This window comes from Rana temporaria, chromosome 5 (assembly GCF_905171775.1).
Source record: "Rana temporaria chromosome 5, aRanTem1.1, whole genome shotgun sequence".
NCBI lineage: Eukaryota > Metazoa > Chordata > Amphibia > Anura > Ranidae > Rana > Rana temporaria.
In genome coordinates this window covers 363,903,610-363,926,184 of record NC_053493.1, presented here as the reverse complement: position 1 = coordinate 363,926,184, position 22,575 = coordinate 363,903,610, and the positions used below count along the sequence as shown (strand labels likewise).

General features: G+C 44.6%; 1 protein-coding gene across 4 annotated transcripts in view; it reads right to left on the bottom strand.

Annotated features, from left to right (window-relative positions):
- Positions 1-8,236: 8,236 nt before the first annotated feature.
- Positions 8,237-22,575, bottom strand: part of POP1 (POP1 homolog, ribonuclease P/MRP subunit) — a 45,397-nt gene continuing 31,058 nt past the window's right edge. For all 4 annotated transcript variants that reach the window (XM_040354761.1, XM_040354759.1, XM_040354762.1 and 1 more), the window contains exons 13-16: positions 21,619-21,810; positions 21,383-21,537; positions 17,924-18,334; positions 8,237-9,781 (exon numbers count right to left, since the gene is read on the bottom strand). In XM_040354761.1, the coding sequence (XP_040210695.1) occupies positions 9,154-9,781; positions 17,924-18,334; positions 21,383-21,537; positions 21,619-21,810 (1,386 nt within the window). In that variant the 3' untranslated portion in view covers positions 8,237-9,153. The remainder of the gene's footprint in view (positions 9,782-17,923; positions 18,335-21,382; positions 21,538-21,618; positions 21,811-22,575) is intronic.

The window sequence follows — 22,575 nt, the reverse complement described above, 5'->3', positions numbered from 1 at the left end:
AGCATTACATACAGTACATATAACTATATTAACTGTATGGGGAATTTCTGTAGTCTACAGTACATACCCTCTTCAGTATTAGCACAGAAGACTCGATTCACAAAGCTAACACTGATATTTATTTTCAATAAAGTGTAAATTTTTTCTAGCTGTGTCCAATAAGATTTGAACATTAGTCATAAGGCTAAAAAAAAATAAAAACATTTTTTTGAGCCTATAGTCTACTTTAGTTCAAAATATTGATGCTTTCACCTTTCCATGATGTCATTTATTTGTCATACGCCATAAACAATGCTACAGTTTATCTTGCCAGTTATAACAATAAAGCATTACATAGTGCTCACTCGTAATTGCGTCCATGTAACCAGCAAACTATCCCAAGAATCCAATCCAGCACAACATCACGCAACACTAACATTGCATGACCCATTGAAGACACGACTGCAGCAATTTGGAAGTAAGCTCCGATTTCATTGCCTCTTTAGCTGATGTGATTGCAGATGTTCCACCACATTTACCCTGCTGACCGGGTTCAACGTGATAGATCACCATGCCGCAGATCAATATGGGATTATATTAAACACAGACGCAATGAGCAACTGTAGAGCTTTCCAAGATCATATGCAACTGATAGAGCTTCATGAGCCGGCCTGAGGGCTACAAGTGACTAATTAAAAAATACAGGAAGCAGGAGATTGAATTATAAGATCCTCAGAACATGTTGCGCCAACTGTTTTCCACAAGGGGAGATTACGCTCCACTTCTAAAGTAATTCAATTTCATTTTGTATTTAAAACCCTCTTCCCTTGATGTATGAGCCAGTTAATTTACCAAAACACAAATAACCAGCGCTGGCCGATGACAACATTGCACTAAGCCTGTTGTGTAATAATGACCTATGGCATCACTGCAATCTCAACCTATACCAAGTGTCAACATCTTGGCTGTTTAACAATACACTCAATAAATTACATCAGGCCCTGCACATGGGAAGATTGCACAATATTGTGTCCTTACTGCAGTCATATATGTACATAGATCAGGGCTTGACAAATTGGCTTTGAATATAGGAGCCAGCTAAAAAAAAAAAGTTAGGAGCCAGGCCCCACCGAACTGCAAGTCCGGGGCATCAGGAATTGAAAGGCAATGAGCAGTATACAGTGGAGAGGGGGGGTGCAGCCAGGTGGATGGGAGGACGGAGCCAGGTGGACAGGAGAGGGGGGATGCAGCCAGGTGGAGGGGAGGATGAAGCCAGATGAACAGAGGAGGGGATGCAGCAAGATGGAGGGGAGGATGGAGCAATGTGGACAGGAGAGGGAGGTGCAGCCAGGTGGAAGGGAGGACGGAACCAGATGCACAGAGGAGAGGAGGGGATGCAGCCAGGTGGAGGGGAGGATGGAGCCAGGTGGACAGGAGAAGTGGATGCAGCCAGGTGGAAGGGAGGACAAAGCCAGATGCACAGAGGAGAGGGGGGATGCAGCCAGGTGGAAGGAAGGACGGAGCCAGATGCACAGAGGAGGGCAGGATGGAGCCAGGTGGACAGGAGAAGTGGATGCAGCCAGGTGGAGGGGAGGACAAAGCCAGATGCAGAGGAGAGGGGGGATGCAGCCAGGTGGACAGGAGAAGGGGATGCAGCCAGGTGAAGGGTAAGCACTGCTACCCACCTACTCCTCTGCGACTGGACACAGTACGAGTCTGTCAGCAGGTCCCGGCCAGTGATTCATGGCTAGGACGTGCAGATTGGCTGTGCCCAATCACACCCCTGAGCCCTCTTCTGTTGACAATTAACACAGGGCCCTGTACAGAGGGAACAATGGCTTTGTTTATTTTCTGTGCAGGGAAAAGAAACAAGTCAATCTGTAGGAAAAAGAATCACATATAGCCAGATTCAGAAAGACTGGCTTAACTTTCTGCCGGCGTATCGTATTTACGCTACGCCGCTGTAAGTCAGAGAGGCAAGTGCTGTATTCACAAAGCACTTGCCTCCTAAGTTATGGCGACGTAGCGTAAATGGGCCGGCGTAAGCGCACCCAATTCAAATTGTGAAGAGGTGGGCGTGGTTTATGTAAATAAACCATGACCCCACGTAAATGGCGTTTTGAACGAATGGCGCATGTGCCGTCCGTGGACGTATCCCAGTGCGCATGCTCCAAATTACGCCGCAAGGACTTATTGGTTTTGTGAACGTAAATTACGTCCAGCCCCATTCATGGACGACTTACGCAAACAAGGTAAAATTTTCAAAATTTGACACGGGAACGACGACCATACTTAACATTGGCTAGGCCAGCTATGTGTTGGACTAACTTTACGCCTGAAAACTCCTTACGTAAACGGCATATCTTTACTGAGAGAGTGGGTAACCGCTCAAAGAGAACCAGGTAATCTGATTCCTGTGGTCCGAGCCAAGGGTGCAGGCAGTGCAATCAAAATGCAGGTTAGGATGAAGGAAAAAAGCTGGGACAGCCGCACTCCAAAAAACTCCTCACAAAATACATGCCACAGCAAAAAACAGCACAACAAAAGAAAAGCTGACGTTTCGCACTATGCCTTAGTGCTTCTTCATAGTTCTATGAAGAAGCACTAAGGCATAGTGCGAAACGTCAGCTTTTCTTTTGTTGTGCTGTTTTTTTGGAGTGCGGCTGTCCCAGCTTTTTTCCTTCATCCTAACCGGCATATCTTTACTGCGACGGGCAAGCGTACGTTCGTGAATAGGCGTATCTCGCCGATTTACGCATTCTAGGCGTAAATCAGCGTTCACGCCCCTAGCGGCCGGCGGAAGTAGACAGCGAAGATACGACGGCACAGAATACACTTAAAAGTACGACGGCGTAGATTCAGAGTTACGACGGCGTATTTACTGATACGCCGGCGCAACACTACCTGAATTTGGCTAATATTACACATAGTTAGGCACCCAATTAACCCCTTTCCCAGCCAGTGTCATTAGTACAGGGACAGTGTATATTATTAGCACTGATCATTGGATTAATGTCACTGGCAGTCAGTTCCCACAGTGTAAGGTGTCAGATTTCCTGCTGCGCTATCACAGTCCACCTATAAGTCGTTAATCATCACCAACTAGAATTAAAATAAAAAAATAATTCCGCTGTATATACACTTATTGGGATTTGTTTTACCAAAGACATGTAGCAGAATAAATCTTGGCCTAAAATTTTAAAGAAATTTTAATATTTGGGGTTATTTAATATTGTGTTTTTTTTTCGGTCTCTTTTGTTTATATAATAAAACAGCCAGAGGTGATCAAATGCCACCAAAAGAAAGCTCTTTTTGTGTGAAATATAATAACATTTTTATGTGGGTAGAGTGTTGCATGACCACCAGTGTCATCTTAAGAGCATTATAGGCCCCCGGGCAATACAGTGCACTGGGGCCCTGTCTACACAATCACGCACGAGAATTACTGACAAAAATCATAAAAGTTACTGGCAGAACCACATTTTTTACTGCCACTGCAAAAAAAAGTACCTAAAATTACAGTTTTCAGTGCCCAACAATGCAAATGTCAGTATTTAAACTATAAATATATAGCTAGTGCTATTAGAAATGTGTTTAAGTTAAAGCGGTAGTTCACCCTCACCCACACGATTTTACCATCGAGACAGGCATTGTAGCGCGAGCTACAGTTTGCCTGTCCCGATTTTTTTAACCCCGTACTCACCTTGTAGTCGTCCATCGTAGATTTCGGCTCCCGCGGGGAATGGGCGTGCCTATGGAGAGGGAGGATGATTGACGGCCGGCCCTGGCACGTCACTCTCTCCGAAGACAGCCGGAGTAGGTCTCGGCTCTTCACGGCGCCTGCGCACAGGCTATGCGCACGCGTCGTGAAGACCAAGCCTATTTCGGCTATTTCCGGAGAAGCGTGACGCGCCAGAGCCGGCCGTCAATCATCCTCCGTCTCCATAGGCACGCCCATTCCCCGGTATCTTCGATGGACGACTACAAGGTGAGTATGGGGCTAAAAAAAACGGGACAGGCATACTGTAGCTCGCGCTACAATGCCTGATTTTAAGGTAAAAGAAAAAAAAAATGTTTTTTTCCCGTCGATAGGGTGAACCCCCGCTTTAAACAAAAGTAAAAAAAAAAAATGTCTTCATTGACATGAAGGTCAGGTTACTATAACCCAGCCAGCACAGAGTTTCCTCATACATCAGAGTCTGCAGGATTCCCCCTTACAGTGAAAGGGAACTCTTATGTAAAGGGGAACGCTGCAGATCATGATCTAAGGGGGGAACTCTGATGTGGAGGGGGGCTATGGTGACCAGAGACAACCTTATATCAGAGTCCACTGCTTTCTCTTTCCCACTTACATCAGGGTCCGCAGACTGAGTTCCCCCTTGCATTGTAAGGGGGAATCCTGCAGACTCTGATGTGGGGGGTACTCTGGTAACCAGAGACCACCTTCCTTAGATTAAATACACTAAGGTAAGGGGGGTCACTAATATAGGAGGGGGAACCTTTATATCAGTGCCCCCTTACATTTTTGCATTCACTCCCCCCTTACATCAGCAACCCCCCGCACTCGTGGAGGACCGGATCTTCTCTGTGATTTCCGCGAACTGGGCATGGGCAGTTCTAACCCGTCACTCTCCATAATTTTTTACTGGGGTTGCTGGGCAGCCGGTGGGGCCCCCCAGGCAAGCGGGGCCCCCGGGCAACTTCCCAGCGTGCCCAATGGAAAAGATGGCCCTGATGACCACACAATTTTGCCAGTTAAAGTAGTGCAGTGCTAAATAGCAAAAAAATAAAAATAGAGGTAAAATCTCCTGGAGGTCAAGTTAACATTGTACCTGGAGGAACTCAATGGGGTTGATTTACTAAAGGAAAATACACTTGAGAGAGAGCTCTACTGACTTCCATCATCCAATCATGTGCAAGCAAAAAAATGTTTTCCTTGCATGTGATTGGGTATCCTTTGTAAAGTGAAGCTTTAACTCATTTACTAAAATCTGGCGCAACTGGAGTGCACGGTCCATTTGTCTTTAGGAAATCAACACCAGTAAGACCCCTTTCACACTGAGGAGTTTTTCAGGAGGTACAGCGCTAAGAATAGCACCTAAATACCGCCTGAAAAACTCCTGCACTCCATACTCAATGTGAAAGCCCGAGGGCTTTCACACTGAGGCGATGCGCTGGCGGGAGAGAATACGTGTACACCGCTCCTTCCCATTTAAAACAATGGGAAACTGCGGCAATACCGCCCACAATGCGCCTCTGCAGAGGCGCATTGCAGGCAGTTTTAACCCTTTATCGGCCGCTAGCAGGGTTAATACCGCACCGCTAGCGGGCGAATCCCACGGCAAATCCGACGGTATAGAGCCGCAATTTTTAGCGGCGCTATACCGCCACCGCGGCTCCCGTCCCATTGTGAAAGGGGCCTTATTGCAGCAAAGTACCCACCTGTGAAGGTTGGAGTGCCTCCCCCAGTATGTGACTGGACAATTATCTTTCTGAAAGACATCCCTTGTTAGCACATGCGTGATGCAGCACAACTGTCCGGAGCCTTGTGCCGATTTGTCCTCTCAGTCGGAGCTCTGCTGGATTTCTAGAGGCTGATGCCAGATCAAATTCCAGTATTTACACCGCTTGCAATGTACAATGGAACCCTCGGATTGCGAGTAACGCTGTTAATGAGGATTTCGAAATACGAGCACTGTATTTTTAAAAATCCTGACTCGGGTTGCGAGTGCGGTCTCACAAAACAAGCAGGATTCAAGGCACAGCAGGGTGTAATACTGCATTTGGCCTGAGATGGGAGGGGCACAGGAGCTGACCGGAGCACAGCGGCACCGATCGGAAATACTCGGATTCCCAAGCCTTTCCAAGTTCAGCCGAGCTGTGCTCTGGCCTTTCCGAGGCTCTCTGAGGAATGTTTCCAACACCTTGTTGAATCTATGTCATGAAGAATTTAGACCGTTCTGAAGGCAAAAGGGGGTCCAACCCTGTACTAGCAAGGTGTACCTAATAAAGAGGTCGATGAGGAGTGTATTTTTAAAAGCATTCTTATTTTACAGCATTTCTTGACAGCTGCCTAAAACTTTTGCAAAGTTTTGTATATCCAAATAACATAAGATGCATTACGAGCAGCTACCATATTTAGTTGTGTAATGAAAATGTCTTGTCTACAGTGTCTCAGAACCAGAAGTCCTCCAGTATTAGCGGATTATACTGCATGATGTTCCATACAAGAGCATTCTACAACCAAAATTAGAATTATCCTGCGGCCTGACAGAAAGGCAACGTACGACTCCAAAACAGGACAAGTGAACTGTTGGACATCAACAAGGGGATAATATGCTGATCGGCTAGAATTTAGATTCCCAAAAAATAAATAAAAATAAATAATAAAAAAAAAAAAAAAATCAAGAAAAAAAAAAAAGTTAATATTTTTCAGAATATGGCCTAATGCTGCCATCTTGTGGAGAAGAAAGGTACAATCAGATAGAGAAATACATACATAGAGAGATATATATATATATATATATATATATATATATATATTTTTTTAACCTGAACTAGAAACAGGAATTAGAAAGGCCATAGGGCAATAAAGAATTGCTACAAAAAAAAAGAGACTGAATATGCACAATTGTAAGTATTTTATTATATACACACACACACACACACAAAAAAACATGCTGCTGTAAAATATTATATATTCACATTTACAGAAAGCTGCCATACAGGTAAATTCTATATAAAGAAAATAAAAGCAATGTCATTTTATATTTCTTCAGCCAGCAGCACTGCAGATTTCAGTTTTACAACATGATTTTGTCATTTCTCTTCACTACCCCAGAGACCAGTTTTCATTCTTGTGCTTAACGTGGAACTTTAGTCAGAAAATAAAGTCCTGCTAGGTCACTTCAGGCTGGTCCTTTCATAATGGAAATTATTAAAAAGAAGTGTCTATACTGCATAAAATCCAGTACTGCACTGTCTCACTCTGCACATGCTCAGTTGCTCTCTATTTTTGGCACTATGCCACAAATCAGAGCCACTAGAGGCCCGATCTGCTGACAGCCTAAAGATTTACTGCTTTTCAGGGGCTTTGTGCTTCAGCAAAATGGCAGCTTCCAGCAAGAACAGGAATAATGCTGGAGGCACTTTACAGCACACATTCATTTTGGAAGCATAATTTATTTGGAATGTATTTTCCTTTCGAAATAACTTTTTATCAAGTTGTTATGGATACATTTCTGCATTAAGTACATGGCTTTATTTTTGGTGAGAAAGCGCATATTAGTATTCCATGTCTTTGCATTTCATGCAGGAAGAGTTGGACAATGGACCGCTAGAATTTGCTGTGCAAAACTGGATTAAGGACTTTGGAGCAGCCTCTCAGAGCTGATCTCCTCCCCTTGTGATAGCACATCTCTCTTTATAGATGAAGTATAACCCCACAGTGTCGGGGGATGGAAAACCCAGACCTACACAACAAGCTACCTCAACTGTGGTTGTATTTAGAAGGGGGATGCTCCCCAAGATTAGGGTGCTTCACAACCACTGGAAGAGCCGTGTTATAAAACACAACACCAACACGAAAAAAAAAAAAACACAAACGGGACCTTCATTGATGGCCAGTTCTTAACACCAGCAAATAAGAACAGACTGTTTCCATATAGGAAAACTTTTTTTTTTTTTTAAATACAAAGTTTTCCTATATGGAATCAGTCTGTTCTTATTTGCTGGTGTTAAAGTGGAGTTCCGCCCAAAACTGGAACTTCCGCTTAATCCACTCCTCGCCCCCTTACATGACACATTTGGCATGTAATTTTTTTTTTGGGGGGGGGGGGGGGAGTGGGGGCTTCAGGAGGAGTGGGACTTCCTGTCCCACTTCCTCCTTCCGCCGAGGGGCTGCTAAGGCAAATAGTCATATCGCCTTTTGGCAGCCCCTCCCTGTAGGCGATCGCCTGGGACACGTCACAGGTCCCAGGCGATCGCCTGTCCAATCGGATGGCGCAGTGGGTGCCCGGCCGTGAAGCCGAAAGCTGTCACGGCTGGGTGCCCACACTTAGAATGAAGACACCGGCCGGAGAGGAGGGGAGAGGAGCGGAGCCCGGGCCGGCGCGTCGCTGGAACGTGGAGCAGGTGAGTGTATGTTTATTAAAAGCCAGCAGCTACACTTTTTGTAGCTGCTGACTTTTAATAAACATTAAAAATGACTGGAACACCCCTTTAAGAACTGGCCATCAATGAAGGTCCTGTGTGCGTGTTTTTTTTTTTTATAAATATAAAGGAAGACATTTTTGAAAAGGTCTGGGCACCTTGTCTGGCTGTGGCTTTGGACCAGTGTTTCTCAACTCTAGTCCTCAAGGCGCCCCAATAGGTCATGTTTTCAGGATTTCCCTCCGATAAAATGGCTGTAGCAATTACTAAGGCATTGAAACTGTACAAAATGATGGCAAGCCTGAAAACATGACCTGTTGGGGAGTCTTGGGGTCTGGAGTTGAGAAACGCTGCTTTAGAGTTTAGGAGTCCTTGGCCTGGAACAAGCTTGTGTCAAGTGAAGAGGAAAGTCAGAATTCATAATCCACGTTTGTCCCAGGTCAGTAACTCAGAAAGCAATGTGGTCACGGGATCAGTAGGGCTGCTTTAAGGCATCAGCAATGGAAATTCCCAAATTTCTGTAAGTGGTAAAGGGTCAGTTCACTCAAAACCGAGACAGAAACTAAGGTGGAATCCCAAAGAAATATTCTATAAGCAGTCAACAGGGATGAGCTCAGGAGTGTTTGGATATCAGTTCAAACCCACCTGACCCATCAAAGCCAACAGTCAATCTTAGGAGGCAGAGGCATTCCCCATGCAGAATATATGCAAGGGGCATGTATACATGAGGCTGGGAGTTACTCCGCCGCCTATGGATTGGCTGTCGGCTTGAAAGCTTTTTGGCAAGATAGCTCAGACAGGATTGAACTTGTGTGCGAACATGCCTGAGCTTATCACTGGTAGTCAATGGGTAGCACTCACCGGCCTCCATTCCATTTATAAATATAAATTATTTTAGGATGATCCCTTTCATTGATAAACTTCTGAATCAATTTTATACTGTAGTAGCACTTATTGAAATCTGGCTCCAATCATTGCCTTGGATCCACTTCTATTTGAAAGTTTAGGGAAACACTCTTATTTTTAGGCATCAATGATCAGCTTTGCAAACCTGTACTGAAGAGAGGATGGGTTTCTAAGCAACACAATACCAATCTTGTCACTAGTTTGCTGTAACAAGTGCAACAGACCTGTTAGGCTAACAAACCCCAAGGCCCCACCACATCCTGCAGCCATGGAGAAGTCACCATGAGTAACAAAGCCAAATAGGAGCCTGTTGCAGTGTGTGGTCACCTTCGGTATAGGACTAGGCCACAACCCCAGTGTCAGTTGGTCACTGACTGCGAGATCTGTATTGATCTCCATCTTCTCAGAGCCATCGTGCTTAGACATGGACTTCTGCCTTTTCCGCTCCTTCTTTTGCTTCACGATTTTATTCTTAAAAGGGTCACTGTGCTTGGGCTCCTGGGGGCCTGCAAACAACTTGTCTTTTCTCAGCTGGACGAAATCTTCCTGAGCTGGAATGCAAATCAGTGAATGCAACTCTGGGCTTCCCTTTGTCACCATTGCCAGTCTGACCCACACCAATGCCCTTGGGGAGTCTCTTAGGATGGGATTCACCAGACTCGACAGTTCTGGAGATGAGGTATGACTGGTATTCCTAGCATACGGATCAAACCAGGCAGACAGCATTTTCAACACCTTTTTATTTCTGTAAAACAAAAGTGAGAAAATATTGTAGTTCATGTTCCTTTGCATATCAGACTTTTATTTTTAATCATAAAAAACAAACAAACAGGTTTCCTTCTAACAGGTACCAAACATTACATGGGCTTGTCTGTTTTGTGTTCAAGCTACACTCCATTCCTAATCTTTATGGACCACATACTAACAGGATTGGTACCAGCTGATTGGCAAAAAGCCCATGTGGTACCAAAATTTAAACAAAGAGCAGTTCTATTCCTGGAAACGACAGGCCTGTTAGCCTAACATCAATAGTATGTAAACTACTGGGAGGGGATAAGGGATTATGGCAAAGAATTTGCTGATGAAAAATAGGATTTTTATAACAGCTTACCTGTAAAATCCTTTTCTTGGAGTACATCACGGGACACAGAGCCGCATAGCCATTACATGTGGGTTATAGAGTCTACCTTCAGGTGATGGACACTGGTGTAATCAATTAAACAGGAAGTTCCCTCCCTATATAACCCCTCCCCTACTGGGAGTTCCTCAGTTTTTGTAGCAAAGCAATAAGTGTCCCAATATCCCCAGACAAGAGGGGTGGGAGCTCTGTGTCCCGTGATGTACTCCAAGATAAGGATTTTACAGGTAAGCTGTTATAAAAATCCTATTTTCTTTATCGTACATCACGGGACACAGAGCCACATAGCCATTACATGTGGGATGTCCCAAAGCAATGCTTACTGAGGGGAGGGAGACACCAACAACGCAGACCGCCATCAGACGTGAGGACCTATAATGCTGCCTGCAGCATACTGCGCCAAAAAGCTGCATCCTCTTGCCGTCTTATGTTCACCTGATAGGAGTTAGTGAACGTAAGCACAGATGACCAAGTTGCGGCCTTGAAAATCTGCGTCATAAAGGCTTGGAAATGCATTGCGCATAAAGCGCTTACCATCCTGGTAGGGAGCACCCCCACAAAAAAACAGGGGGAATCCTACTCTAACCACAAGCCTGAATAATAACCTGATGAATCAACCTTAAAAACAGTTGATTTTAGACGCTGCCTGCCCTTTCCTGGGGTCTCTTGGTAGCGCAACAACATCAGTTTTCCGTATCCGAGCAGCCGCTTCAGATAGGCCTAGACCCTTCTTACTCCAACGAGAGAGAGAGTGTAACCATTTTAATAGCTGACCTGAACACTGCCTGCCCATCTAGGGTCTTCTGGCAGCCCAATAAAAACGTCAGCTTTCTATATCTGAAACCTTCAGATAGGTATTTAACTGCTCTCATCTCAATTGAGAGAAAAGCAATAACCTTTCCTTCCGTGAAACAAGGTTTTGAAAAAAGGGAAGGTAAGAATATCTAGATTCAAATGAATACTAGATCCTTCTAGTAAATAAGGTTGGGTGAGGATGAAAATCACTCTACTTGTAAGAATAATTGAGTATGGCTCTATACCAAGAAAGTTGCCAATACTGAAACTCTCTTGGAGGCTACCACAACCAAGAACACCAATTCCTTGTTAAAGGATGAAGAGAAATATGGTGCATCGGCCCAAGGAGCTGACCCTGTAAGCCGACAAAACTAGAGCCAATCCTCCGAGCACAAGGGCGACCCAACTGGTGGACTTATACAAGGGGTGACGTGCATAACAGCCCGGACCAAAGAGTGTGAAGTAATCGACCTTTGGAAGCAAGGCCAAGATCGGATCCTTGATATAACTTAAGGCTAGCTCTGTCTCCTTTCCAAAATGTAGGAAGGCAGGAATTTTACCTTTGACAAACTTCCACGGATGCCACCATCTGGTTTCACACCAGGAACATGGGCCTTCCAGACCGTAGGATATCTGGTCCTGGAGGCCAGCTCTCTTGTATGAATCAAGGGAATTGCCGCTGATTCTGAAAGCCCCGATCCTCGAGAATGTGGTCTATAATAGCCAGACCATTAATTCACCTGTTGCAAGGCAGAATGTAATACCCCCTGCAAAGTAGGCCTGGACAAGATGTAAGGGACTGTGGGTCCTCTACTACCACCCTTACTGTTCCTGCACCGAGAGGTCGTGAGGGTTATGCCGGAGTAATCAGGCCAGCTTCCGTTCTCCTCTAAATGTTGCATAGAAGCCACAAAAGTCGCGGCACTGGGGGGAGAGACACAACCAGCGACAACTGGTCCCCCCCCTCGGATTACAAACACATCTGCCCCGCATGCGGGTGGATCCTTTATCCTTGACCCCAAGCTGTTTAATCTCTTGTTGAGCCTGGACGCCAATACATCTTATGTACAGGGTACTATTTCTGTGACATTTGGTCAGGAAAACAGTCGGGGTGTAGAGGTCATTCTCCCGGAGACACTTGTTGACGGCTCCAGCGAATCGCCTGCCAATTCTGCATTTCATGAAATGACGAATGTCAATAGGCAAGGCACAAGCTCCTCCTTGGTAAATCACTAGTATGGCATAGTCTGATTGTACTCTGACAGAACCAACCTGCCACCTGAACGTTCAGGCCCCTAAGCCAGATGCTCCATCGGTAGCTCTAGCTGACAGATAAGGCTCCCTTGGAGCTTGACTACTTCCCCTGGGCCATGGTCTCTTCCTGACCTGGCAAACCCTTTTAGTTAAGAATCACCAAGAGGAATTCCAGCATATCTCTGGGACCGGGTTCTTTGGATAATGCTAGGTCAAGATCCACTCTTTCTAGGCCGACAAAATACTGTTTATAACAGCCCTGAATAAAAGTTAGTATAGAGAACTGTCTTGAATGAAGCCAGCATCTTCCCTAGTGCCTTAATCAAAAGGCCAAAAGTAAGGAACTGTTCCTTGCCGTGACCACATAGACCAGTTTTCTTATAGCGATGGTCTTGTCTGAGGCCAAAAAAACTCTCCTTTTTGGACTGTGCCAAACATACCCAGCTTCTTGTCAAATGAAAGAATGTATCTTTAGAGTTCCAGATACTTGACCATGCTGGACACCCTTAGGTCCAGCCATGCTACTGACTGACCCATCAGCAGGAGTTTGCTTCGGTATGCCATTACTGCTATACCCTGGGCCTACAGACCTGCTAGAGGCGGGCCCTAGCACCCTGACAACCCAGGCACGGAGGCTAACCCAAAAGGGCAAGACCACCAACTGGAGATAGTGCTGTTCCCCTGCGAAACGCAGACAACCTCTGCAGACCCAAGTAAATAAACACATATGCAACTGGCTCCCCATGTGTGTATGTGGCAAGTGTTAAAGCCATATGCCTCAATGGAAGTGTGTGTACATGGCAGCGTGTGTTCCTGGAAGCATGAATTCATATAAATATGTTTTAAGCAAAACATGCATATAGCATGTGTGCTCTGGAACAAGCATCTTGCAAGCAAGCATGCGATATAAACGTGTTATGCAACAATGTGCAACATGAACCCATGCAGACACGTATTTCTATGCAAACACAAGGAATCCTGTATTGCTTAATTAGGCCGCCATGTGCAACTTTAAAGTAATCATGCATCCTTATGCGATTCAGCATCTTCCATGCGATCAACATCTTATGCATTTTAAGCACTACTGTGCGGACAAGAACCCTTGTGTGACCAAGGACTCTTGTGTGACCAAGCACCCCTGTGCGATCCAGCATCCTTATGCACTCAAGCATCTTAATGCGACTTTAGGCATTTCTGTGAAACAAGCCTCTCTATGTGATCAAGTATCCTTGGGTAATCCAGGACGCTGTTGATCCAACAACCATGTGTGATCCAGCTTATTTTTGCATTCAAGCATCTTTAAGCGATCTTTAGGCATTCTTGTAGAAACAAGCCTCTCTGTGCGACCAAAATATCCTCGAGTAATCAAGGACTTGGGTGATCGGGTAATCATGTGTGATTCAGCATTTTTATGCCTTCAAGCCTCTTTATGCGATTCTAGGCATTTCTGTGGAAACAAGCCTCTTTGTGTGTCCAAATATCCTTGGGGAATCAAGGACTTGGGTGATCAAGTAATCATGTGTGATTCCAGCATTTTTATGCATACAAGCATCTTTATGCGAACTTAGGCACTTCTGTGGAAACAAGCCTCTCTGTGTGACCAAATATCCTTGGGTAATCCAGGACGCGGATGATCAGGTAACCATGTGTGATGCAGCATCTTTTTTGCATCAAAGCAACTTTATGCGATTTTAGGCATTTCTGTGGAAACAAACCACTTCTGTGTGACCAAACATCCTTGGGTAATCAAGGATTTGGGTGATCAGGTAACCATGTGTGTGTGATCCAGCATTTTTATACATACAAACGTCTTTATGCGATTTTAGGCCTTTCTGTGGAAACAAGTCTCTCTGTGTGACCAAATATCCTTGGGTAATTCTTTATGCACTCAAGCATTTCTATGCAACTCTAACAAACATGCAACACCATACAGACAGAAACATGTATCCTTATGCGATCCACAATAAAACATGCTTTGTTACTTGTTTTTATCCCACATGCATTCCAAACTCATGTATCTTATGCAACATGCGGACTGGTAAAGAGGAAGTTATCCTCTGTAGATGTGCGTTTCCTCAATTAAGAGACGTTAGCAATGTGTACCAGCAACTGTGCATCCCTCAGATGTGCATTTGGTTAGCCTGAAGCCGACACCAGGCTGAGGACCATATGGAGGTCTTACTAGCCACCTATAGGAAAACCTCTCTTTACACTCTAAGGAGAAGATAGAGGCTTTGGCCGAGTAGGCAGAGGGAAATTATATGCAGCATGAATCTCTGAAAAGACTGCAGGTGCAATCAGAACCTGTAGGGCTATTGATAGCTTCTCCTCGTTAGGCTGCAGCTCCTGTCTCCTGTCCTCTGACAGTGAACCTTCATCCCCAGCTCTTCTAATCCCTTTGTTTAAGGATTAAAGCAGGAAAAGGGACACACCCTGCTTTTTTTTTTTTTTTGCTTCTTGTGAGGATGCTGCGAACATAGCAGTTAACCTCTTGTAGAACAACAAATGTGATGCAAAAAACAAAACACATGCAGAGTGGCTGCAATGTTGGGGGAGGCTGCATTGATTGCCTGACAGGTCTGATGGCTCAATCTGTGAGCTGTCTCTACAGGGGAGAATAAGGGGCCACCAGGTTCAGGTGGCGATTCATTTTTATATTCCTACCCCTGACCTTATTCAATGGGGAGACCAAAGTCCTAAGCTAAAAGCAGAGGAGCTAAACCCAGGTGCATCAACAGCTGAACATAGTCTGGCAGCAACAATGCCTGCTAATCTGCACAGCTAGATGCGGAGTAGGCGTCTTAGATGAATCTGTATCCAACTCACACAAGGTGCTTGCGTTTGTGTCCCCCTAGCTTTACAGAGCTCTGACGTCTGGGCCTTTTTGAAGAGCCCTCTCTGCGACTGCACTGAGCCGGTGAGCACGTGCGACATGGTAGAGCCTGAAGCTGAGGAAGTGGGACGCACAATAGACCAGCTAACACTTAAGCTTCCGTCTTTGGAAAGCATGGTAAGCGAAAACATCAGGCATGTCTTTTACTGCCCATAGTAGTGGAAAAACAGATAAGACTTGCAGCTACTCATGGAAGACAATGCTTTGCATAGGATTAAGGGCATTTTATTTTTTTTTATTTTTTATGTACCAGCCCCTTCAAGGGGAGATATATGGGTACTACAGCCATCCTGTCTGAACAGACATAGTGGCCCAGGCTACATGCCGGCTAGGGGAGGTATATGGGTGCCCTGAGCCATCCCGTCTCAAAAGACATCGTGGTTTACATTGCCCATGCATAAAAACATAATATAGGCGAGAACCATAGTCCCCTACAGAAGACCTACTGTCGAACCAAGTCCCGTAGGTCCCTCTCTTACCTTTCCACGCTGCAGGGTATTGCCAAGCAAGAGGCCCAATCTTCCCCCTTCACCGTGGGTATAGTCCTAGACCTTCAGGGACCGGGGTCCATGGCAGGAACACCACACCCCTGGACCTATATAGCACCCTGGCAGCAGAAAAAACATTTGGTCCTTAGAAGGCACAAAGTTCTGGAACCCAGGATCCAGCCCTCCGCAGAGAGGCATTATAGGCTAAACCTCGTTCTTCGTACCGAGGCCCGGGTACCGTCCACTTTGGCTATGAAGCACCTTGGACGGATCCGGATTTATGGAGGCTTTTTACATCCAGCATGGATCCCTCCAGTGGAGCTCCTAAGAGCACATGTTAACTCGTGACCAACACCTTAGACACTGATGAAAAAACTGAGGAACTCCCAGTAGGGGAGGGGTTATATAGGGAGGGAACTTCCTGTTTAATTGATTACACCAGTGTCCATCACCTGAAGGTAGACTCTATAACCCACATGTAATGGCTATGCGGCTCTGTGTCCCGTGATGTACGATAAAGAAACAGTATCAGTAGTAGTAGTAATCAGCATGAGCTTATGAAAGGTTGTTCTTGCCAAACCAACTTGTTAACATTCTACAAGGAAGTGAGCTGCCGCCTGGACAAAGGTAGGCCGGTGGATGTGGTGTATCTGAATTTTGCAAAAGCATTTGATACAGTCACCCCCCAAAAAATAATGAATCTACAAATTGATGTCTGTAGGCATGGACCATAGGGTTTCTTCTTGGATAGAAAACTGGCTGTGGGGGCACGTCCAAAGGGTAGTGTTAAATAACATAATATGTACTCAATAGTCTAGAGAGACAAGTGGGGTACCACAAAGTTCCACCTTGGGGCCAACTCTGTTCAACTTATTTATAAATGATATATAGAGTATGGCATAAATGGCTCAATCTCAGGGTTTGCAGACACAAAAATAAGTAGGGCTATAACATAACAGGATATAGAAACCTTACAAGAAGACCTCAATAAATTAACAGAGTGGGCAACTAGATGGCAAATGAGGTTTAACATAAAAAAATGCAAAGTAATGCACTTGGGGGTTCAAAATATAAACACAAGTTACTCGCTTGTGGGGATTCCAGGATGGCGAAGGATCTGGGCGTCCTAGTAGAAGACAGACTGAGCAATAGCATACAAATGCCTCAATGGTGATCCCAGCATAGGTAGGAAACTATTCAGTCTCAGGGAGTGTAAGACGACAAGGGGTCACAAGATGAGACTGGAAGAGAAGCGGTTTGACTTTAAAGCGGAGCTCCACCCTAAAGTGGAACTTCCGCTCATCTGATTCCTCCCTCCCATGCCACAATTGCCACCTTTCAGGGGGGTGCAGATACCCGTCAGACAGGTATTTGCACCCACTTCCGTGCATACAGTCTGCCGGTAGTGCGTCACTTCCCAGTCACCGTCACCCCCCCCCCCCCCCGCTGTGTTCTGGGAAACACACGGCTCCCATAACACAACGGTGACCAGTGAAAGACGTGCAGCGCTGCTCATGCATGCGCAGTAGGGAACCGGGAAGTGAAGCCGCAACGCTTCACTTCACGATTCCTCACCCATGATGGTGGTGGGAGCAGCCGAGCGATCGCTCGTCTTCTGCTGCGAACGGCGCTGAACTCCAGGACAGGTAAGTGTCCCAATATTAAAAGTCAGCAGCTACAGTATTTGTAGCAGCTGGCTTTTAATATTTTTTTTACGGCGGAGCTCAGATTTAAGCTACGTAGGGGTTTTTCAGTGTCAGGGCAGTAAGGATGTGGTTTCAGCAGAATGTATTGATAGTTTTACAAGACTCGGACGTGCATTTTAGCAAGCACAATATACAGGGATATGGGAAATGATTATCTACACAAACACACCCACACAAGTTGAACTGGATGGACCATTGTCTATATCATGTGGCCCTCCAGCTGCTGCGGAACTACAAGTCTCATGAGGCATTGCAAGGCTGACAGGTACAAGCATAACGGGACTTGTAGTTCGCAATCAGCTAGAAGGCCACATGTTGAGCACCCATGGTCTATATGCAACCTTACAAACTAGGGGTGTGTAAACAAACTCTAAACATACCAATAATTTCACCATTACCATACAGTGCCAATTCAATTAATCCCGTGTCAAACCCTACTTTTAGTCCATAAATAATCCTGTGTTCCACCATTTCTTATGCTTTGAAACCACTTACTTCCAAACAGCATATCAAAGTAGTAACATTCTGTATATTCATACTGCAATTCTTGACTGGAAAATCTATCATAACCAACATATAGGAAACAAGTAAAATGTTGCTATATTTGACATACCTTAACACAGAGAAACCTTGTGCTTCCTTTGGGCCGACCTCCTCACCAAGGTTTTGTTCAGTGCCGACAATGGAACCAGATTCCAGGTTTATCTCTTTGGGATGATGCAGCCGCTCTTCACTTCCTTGGTCCTCCTCCTGTACAGATCCGTCCAGCTCTGCCCCAGCTTCAGTTCCATGGTCCTCGTCCTGTACAGATCCGTTCAGCTCTGCCCCAGTTTCAGATTCCTCCTCTTCCTGTACAGATCCGTCCAGCTCTGCCCCAGTTCCAGATTCCTCCTCTTCCTGTACAGATCTGTCTAGCTCTGCCCCAGCCCGCATCTCCCACTCTCTGGTCAGCTGTTCCCAGGGGCACAGAAATGGAGCCAGAATACCATTTTTAATAAAGTTTGTTCTCTTTGCAGGTGGGCGCCTTATATGAAACAAGAAGGAAATCAGCTTTCAAAATGTGCGATTGCTCAAGGGAGCTGTAAAAGGCAGAACTTTTTTTTTTTTAATCTTAATGCATTCAGATAAAGGCTTCTGTGTGTAGCAGCTGCCCCAGCACACCCAAATACTTACCCGAGCCCCATCTCTGTCCACGAGTTCCTCAGCCGTCTGGGACTCTCCCTCCTGATTGGCTGGGACACAGCAGTAGCACCATTGGGGGGGAGAGAGGGAGGAGGGAGAGAGGTGAAGAGGGAGAGAGGTGAAGAATAGCAGCTCTGTGTCTGAAGGGACACACAGAGCTGCAGCGCGACTGCCCCCATAACAAGCTGCCTGCTGTGGGGGCACTCGAAAGGAGGGAGGGGCCAGGATCACCAAAGAGGCACCCGAGAAGAGGATTCAGGCTGCTCTGTGCAAAACCACTGCACATAGGAGGCAAGTATTACATGTTTGTGATTTAACCACTTAAGGACCTTGCCTGTTTTTCAGACTCTGTGTTCACAAGATTAAAAAACAGTTTTTTTTTTTGCTAGAAAATTACTTGGAACCCCCAACATTATATATTTTTTTTCTAACACCCTAGAGAATAAAATGGCGGTCATTGCAATACTTTTTGTTACACCGTATTTGCGCAGTGGTCTTACAAGCGCACTTTTTTTTTTGAATAAAAAAAAAATAAGACAACAGTAAAGTTAGCCCAATTTTTTTTATATTGTGAAAGATAATGTTGCGCCGAGTAAAATGATACCCAACATGTCACGCTTTAAAATTGCGCCCGCTCGTGGAATGGCGTCAAACTTTTAGCCTTAAAAGTCTCCATAGGCGACGTTTAAAAAATTCTATAGGTTGCATCTTTGGAGTTACAGAGGAGGTCTAGGGCTATAATTATTGCTCTTGCTCTATCGATCGCGTTGATACCTCACTTGTGCAGTTTGAACACTGTTTTCATATGCGGGCACTACTCACATATGCGTTCACTTCTACGCGCAAGCTCGTCGGGGAGGGGCGCTTTAACCACTTAAGGACCGCCTAACGCCAATATACGTCAGTAGAATGGCACAGCTAGGCACAATCACGTACCTGTACATGATTGTTAAATGCCCAGCCGTGGCTCGCGGCCGCGGGACCCGCGGACCCGATCGCCACCGGACCCTGGAGCTGAAGAGGTGTGTGTAAAAATAAAAATTATTAATAAAAATGCAATAAAACTATCCCCTATTTTGTAAACGCTATAAATTTTGCGCAAACCAATCGATAAACGCTTATTGCGATTTTTTTTTACCAAAAACATGTAGAAGAATAGAATCGGCCTAAACTGAGGAAAATTTTTTTTTTTTTTAAATATATTTTTGGGGGATATTTATTATACCAAAAGTAAAAAATATTGCATTCTTTTCAAAATTGTCGCTCTATTTTTGTTTATAGCGCAAAAACTAAAAAAACGCAGAGGTGATCAAATACCAGCAAAAGAAAGCTCTATTTGTGGGAAAAAAGGACGCCAATTTTGTTTGGGAGCCACGTCGCACGACCGCGCAATTGTCAGTTAAAGCGACGCAGTGCCGAATCGCAAAAAAGGGGCCTGGTCCTTTACCTGCATATTGGTCCGGGTCTTAAGTGGTTAAAAAAAATGTTGTTTTCTTATTTAATTTTTTTTTATGTTTTTTAAAACACTGTAAAAATTAAGGGTCACTTTTTATTCCCATTACAAGGAATGTAAACATCCCTTGTAATAGAAAAAAACATGACAGATCCTCTTAAATATGAGATCTGGGGTCAAAAAGAAATGCAATAAAAAAAATAAAAAATAATTGTCATTTGAAAAAATTACAACAGGAAAATATGCCTTTAAGAAGCATGGGCGGACGTGACGTTTTGACGTTGCTTCCGCCCTGCTATGATATGGAGACAGGTGGGGGCCATCTTGCCCTCACTCGTATCCCAGCAATGCAGACTGAAGGACCCGATCGACTCCGCCGCTCCCGACGGCTCCGGTAAGCGGCGGGGAGTGGCAGGTCCCACTCCTGCCACTGATAACTGTGATCTTGCTGCGAATCCGCCCCGGAGACCACTGTTATTGTTAACAGGACCGCTCACAGGAAAGATGGATATCTCGGTTGTAGCAGCAGCTGCCGCCGTTACCGAGATATCCATCTTTAAATTGCCGGCGTGTATATATACGTGAGCGGGTCCTTAAGTGGTTTAAAAAAACAAGACTTCACAATCACTTTAACCATTTTCTTACTGGGCACTTAAAACCCCTTCCTGCCCAGACAATTTTTAAGCGCTCTCACAATTTTAAATGACAATTGCACAGTTGTGCAATTTTTGTACAAATAGAGCATTCTTTTGGTGGTATTTAATCACTGCTGGGTTTTTTATTTTTTTGCAAAAAAAATAAAGAAAATCTTGAGAAGAAGAAAAAAAAAAAAAAACACGTTATGAAATGTTCAAAACAGGTACATTTTTCTTCTTAATTGATGTGCGCTGAGGCAGCACTGATAGGTGGCACGGCATAGCAATAGTGCCTCTCCCTGTTCGGAACCGATGTCCCTCTGTCAGAAGTCAGTGATCTGCTTTTTTTCCCCCCCTTGCGCCGTCCGCGCGAGGGGGGAAAAAAACAATTACTGATCGTCTGTTTACATCACATGATCAGCTGTCTTTGGCCCACAGCCGATCACATGGTAAGCAGAGTCAGTGTGAACAGGTGAGTCTTGGTGATCAGGGGGGCAAGCAGGCAGCTCATGCCTCAACGTCTATTGACGGCCTCCCGGCAATTAAGGCCTGCGCTATAGCGGGGGGTGGTTAAGGTTACAAAGCAGCATTCTTTGCTTTGGAAAATGTGCATGTACTGGTGTACTTTTTTTGCTCAGACATACACATTAAATGTTGAAGTCGCTGTGAAAATAAATAAACGATGGTCACAATTTGTGTATCATTTGAAGTGTTTTTATAATGTGCCTCTGCCAAGATTCCAACACCATCACCACAATGTACTGGTGTATCCCCCTTCGACAACAAACAGATAATCACTTACTTGGTGAATTTTTCCAGCAGCTGAGCCTCTTTCTCCAGGGCAGACTGAGCCCCAGCCAGGCTGTCAGGGAAGTCCCCAGGAACATGCGGTGACCCCATATACTGGAAGTGTTGCAAAGCTTGCTGTAAACCTCCAACTCGGACACCTCTGTAAATCTGTAATTTCATTATAAGTAAGGCTGTTGCACAGTAAACAGAGAGATTGTATGAATTACAAGGAATTAGGAAAAAACATACCAGAGGGATCCAGAAAGCCATGCCCCAGCCTTTCGGTAGGCAGATGTCCCAGCCGCTGCCCCATCCTAGCTGATCTCTGCCTTTGGCTTTACCAGGGTGCTGAATTAATAGAATGGGAATCTTAGATTCCTTATTGCCAAGATCCAGCTGTGAACCAGGTACCAGAAGCTCACTCCTCAAACGGTTGACTTCCTGTAACACAGTTGATAATCTCATAATATGGCCAGAGAATCATTTTTTTAATTTTACATTTTCAAGTGCAGCCATAAAGTAGAGTTCCAAGCTCCTTGGTTATTCTTATTTATTCTGTTATCCATTCTCCCTATTCACAGGGAATAGTTTAAAGACTTTAATCATACACAATCTAATAGGGCCGAAACAACTAATCGATTAATCGACAACTAATCGATTACAATTTTCATAATCGATTAATTGGCCAGTAACATAATGGGGTTAAAATAAAAAATAATATTAGTCCTTTATAGTACAAAAAAGCAAATCGCTCCTGTAAATATCACTTTCACTGTCCCACAGTAAAAAAATTAACCCCTTACAGTAGCGATTATTTGCTCTTTTTGTGCTGTTTGCAGAAACACACTACAGTTCAGTTACATGTTTTCCTACGGGACACGTTCACATCCATGATTTTTTTCAGATGCTGCATATTTGGAAAGGGCAAGAAGTTTTTAACGCAAAACGGTGCTATTTTTTTATGGTTCAATATACTTCAATGGAGAAGCTGCAGAAAAGCATGTAATGTGTTTTTGCAAAAATTTGTGTTTTGTAATCTGCCCAACAACAAAATTGGCCCCAAATTTTTTTTAAATGCTAATTTTTCTTTTTTTAAGGCTATTATTCAATTAATCGAAACAATAATCGACCAACTAATTGATTATGAAAATAATCGTTAGTTGCAGCCCTACAATCTAATATATAACTACAGCAGTGCTCCTTTAA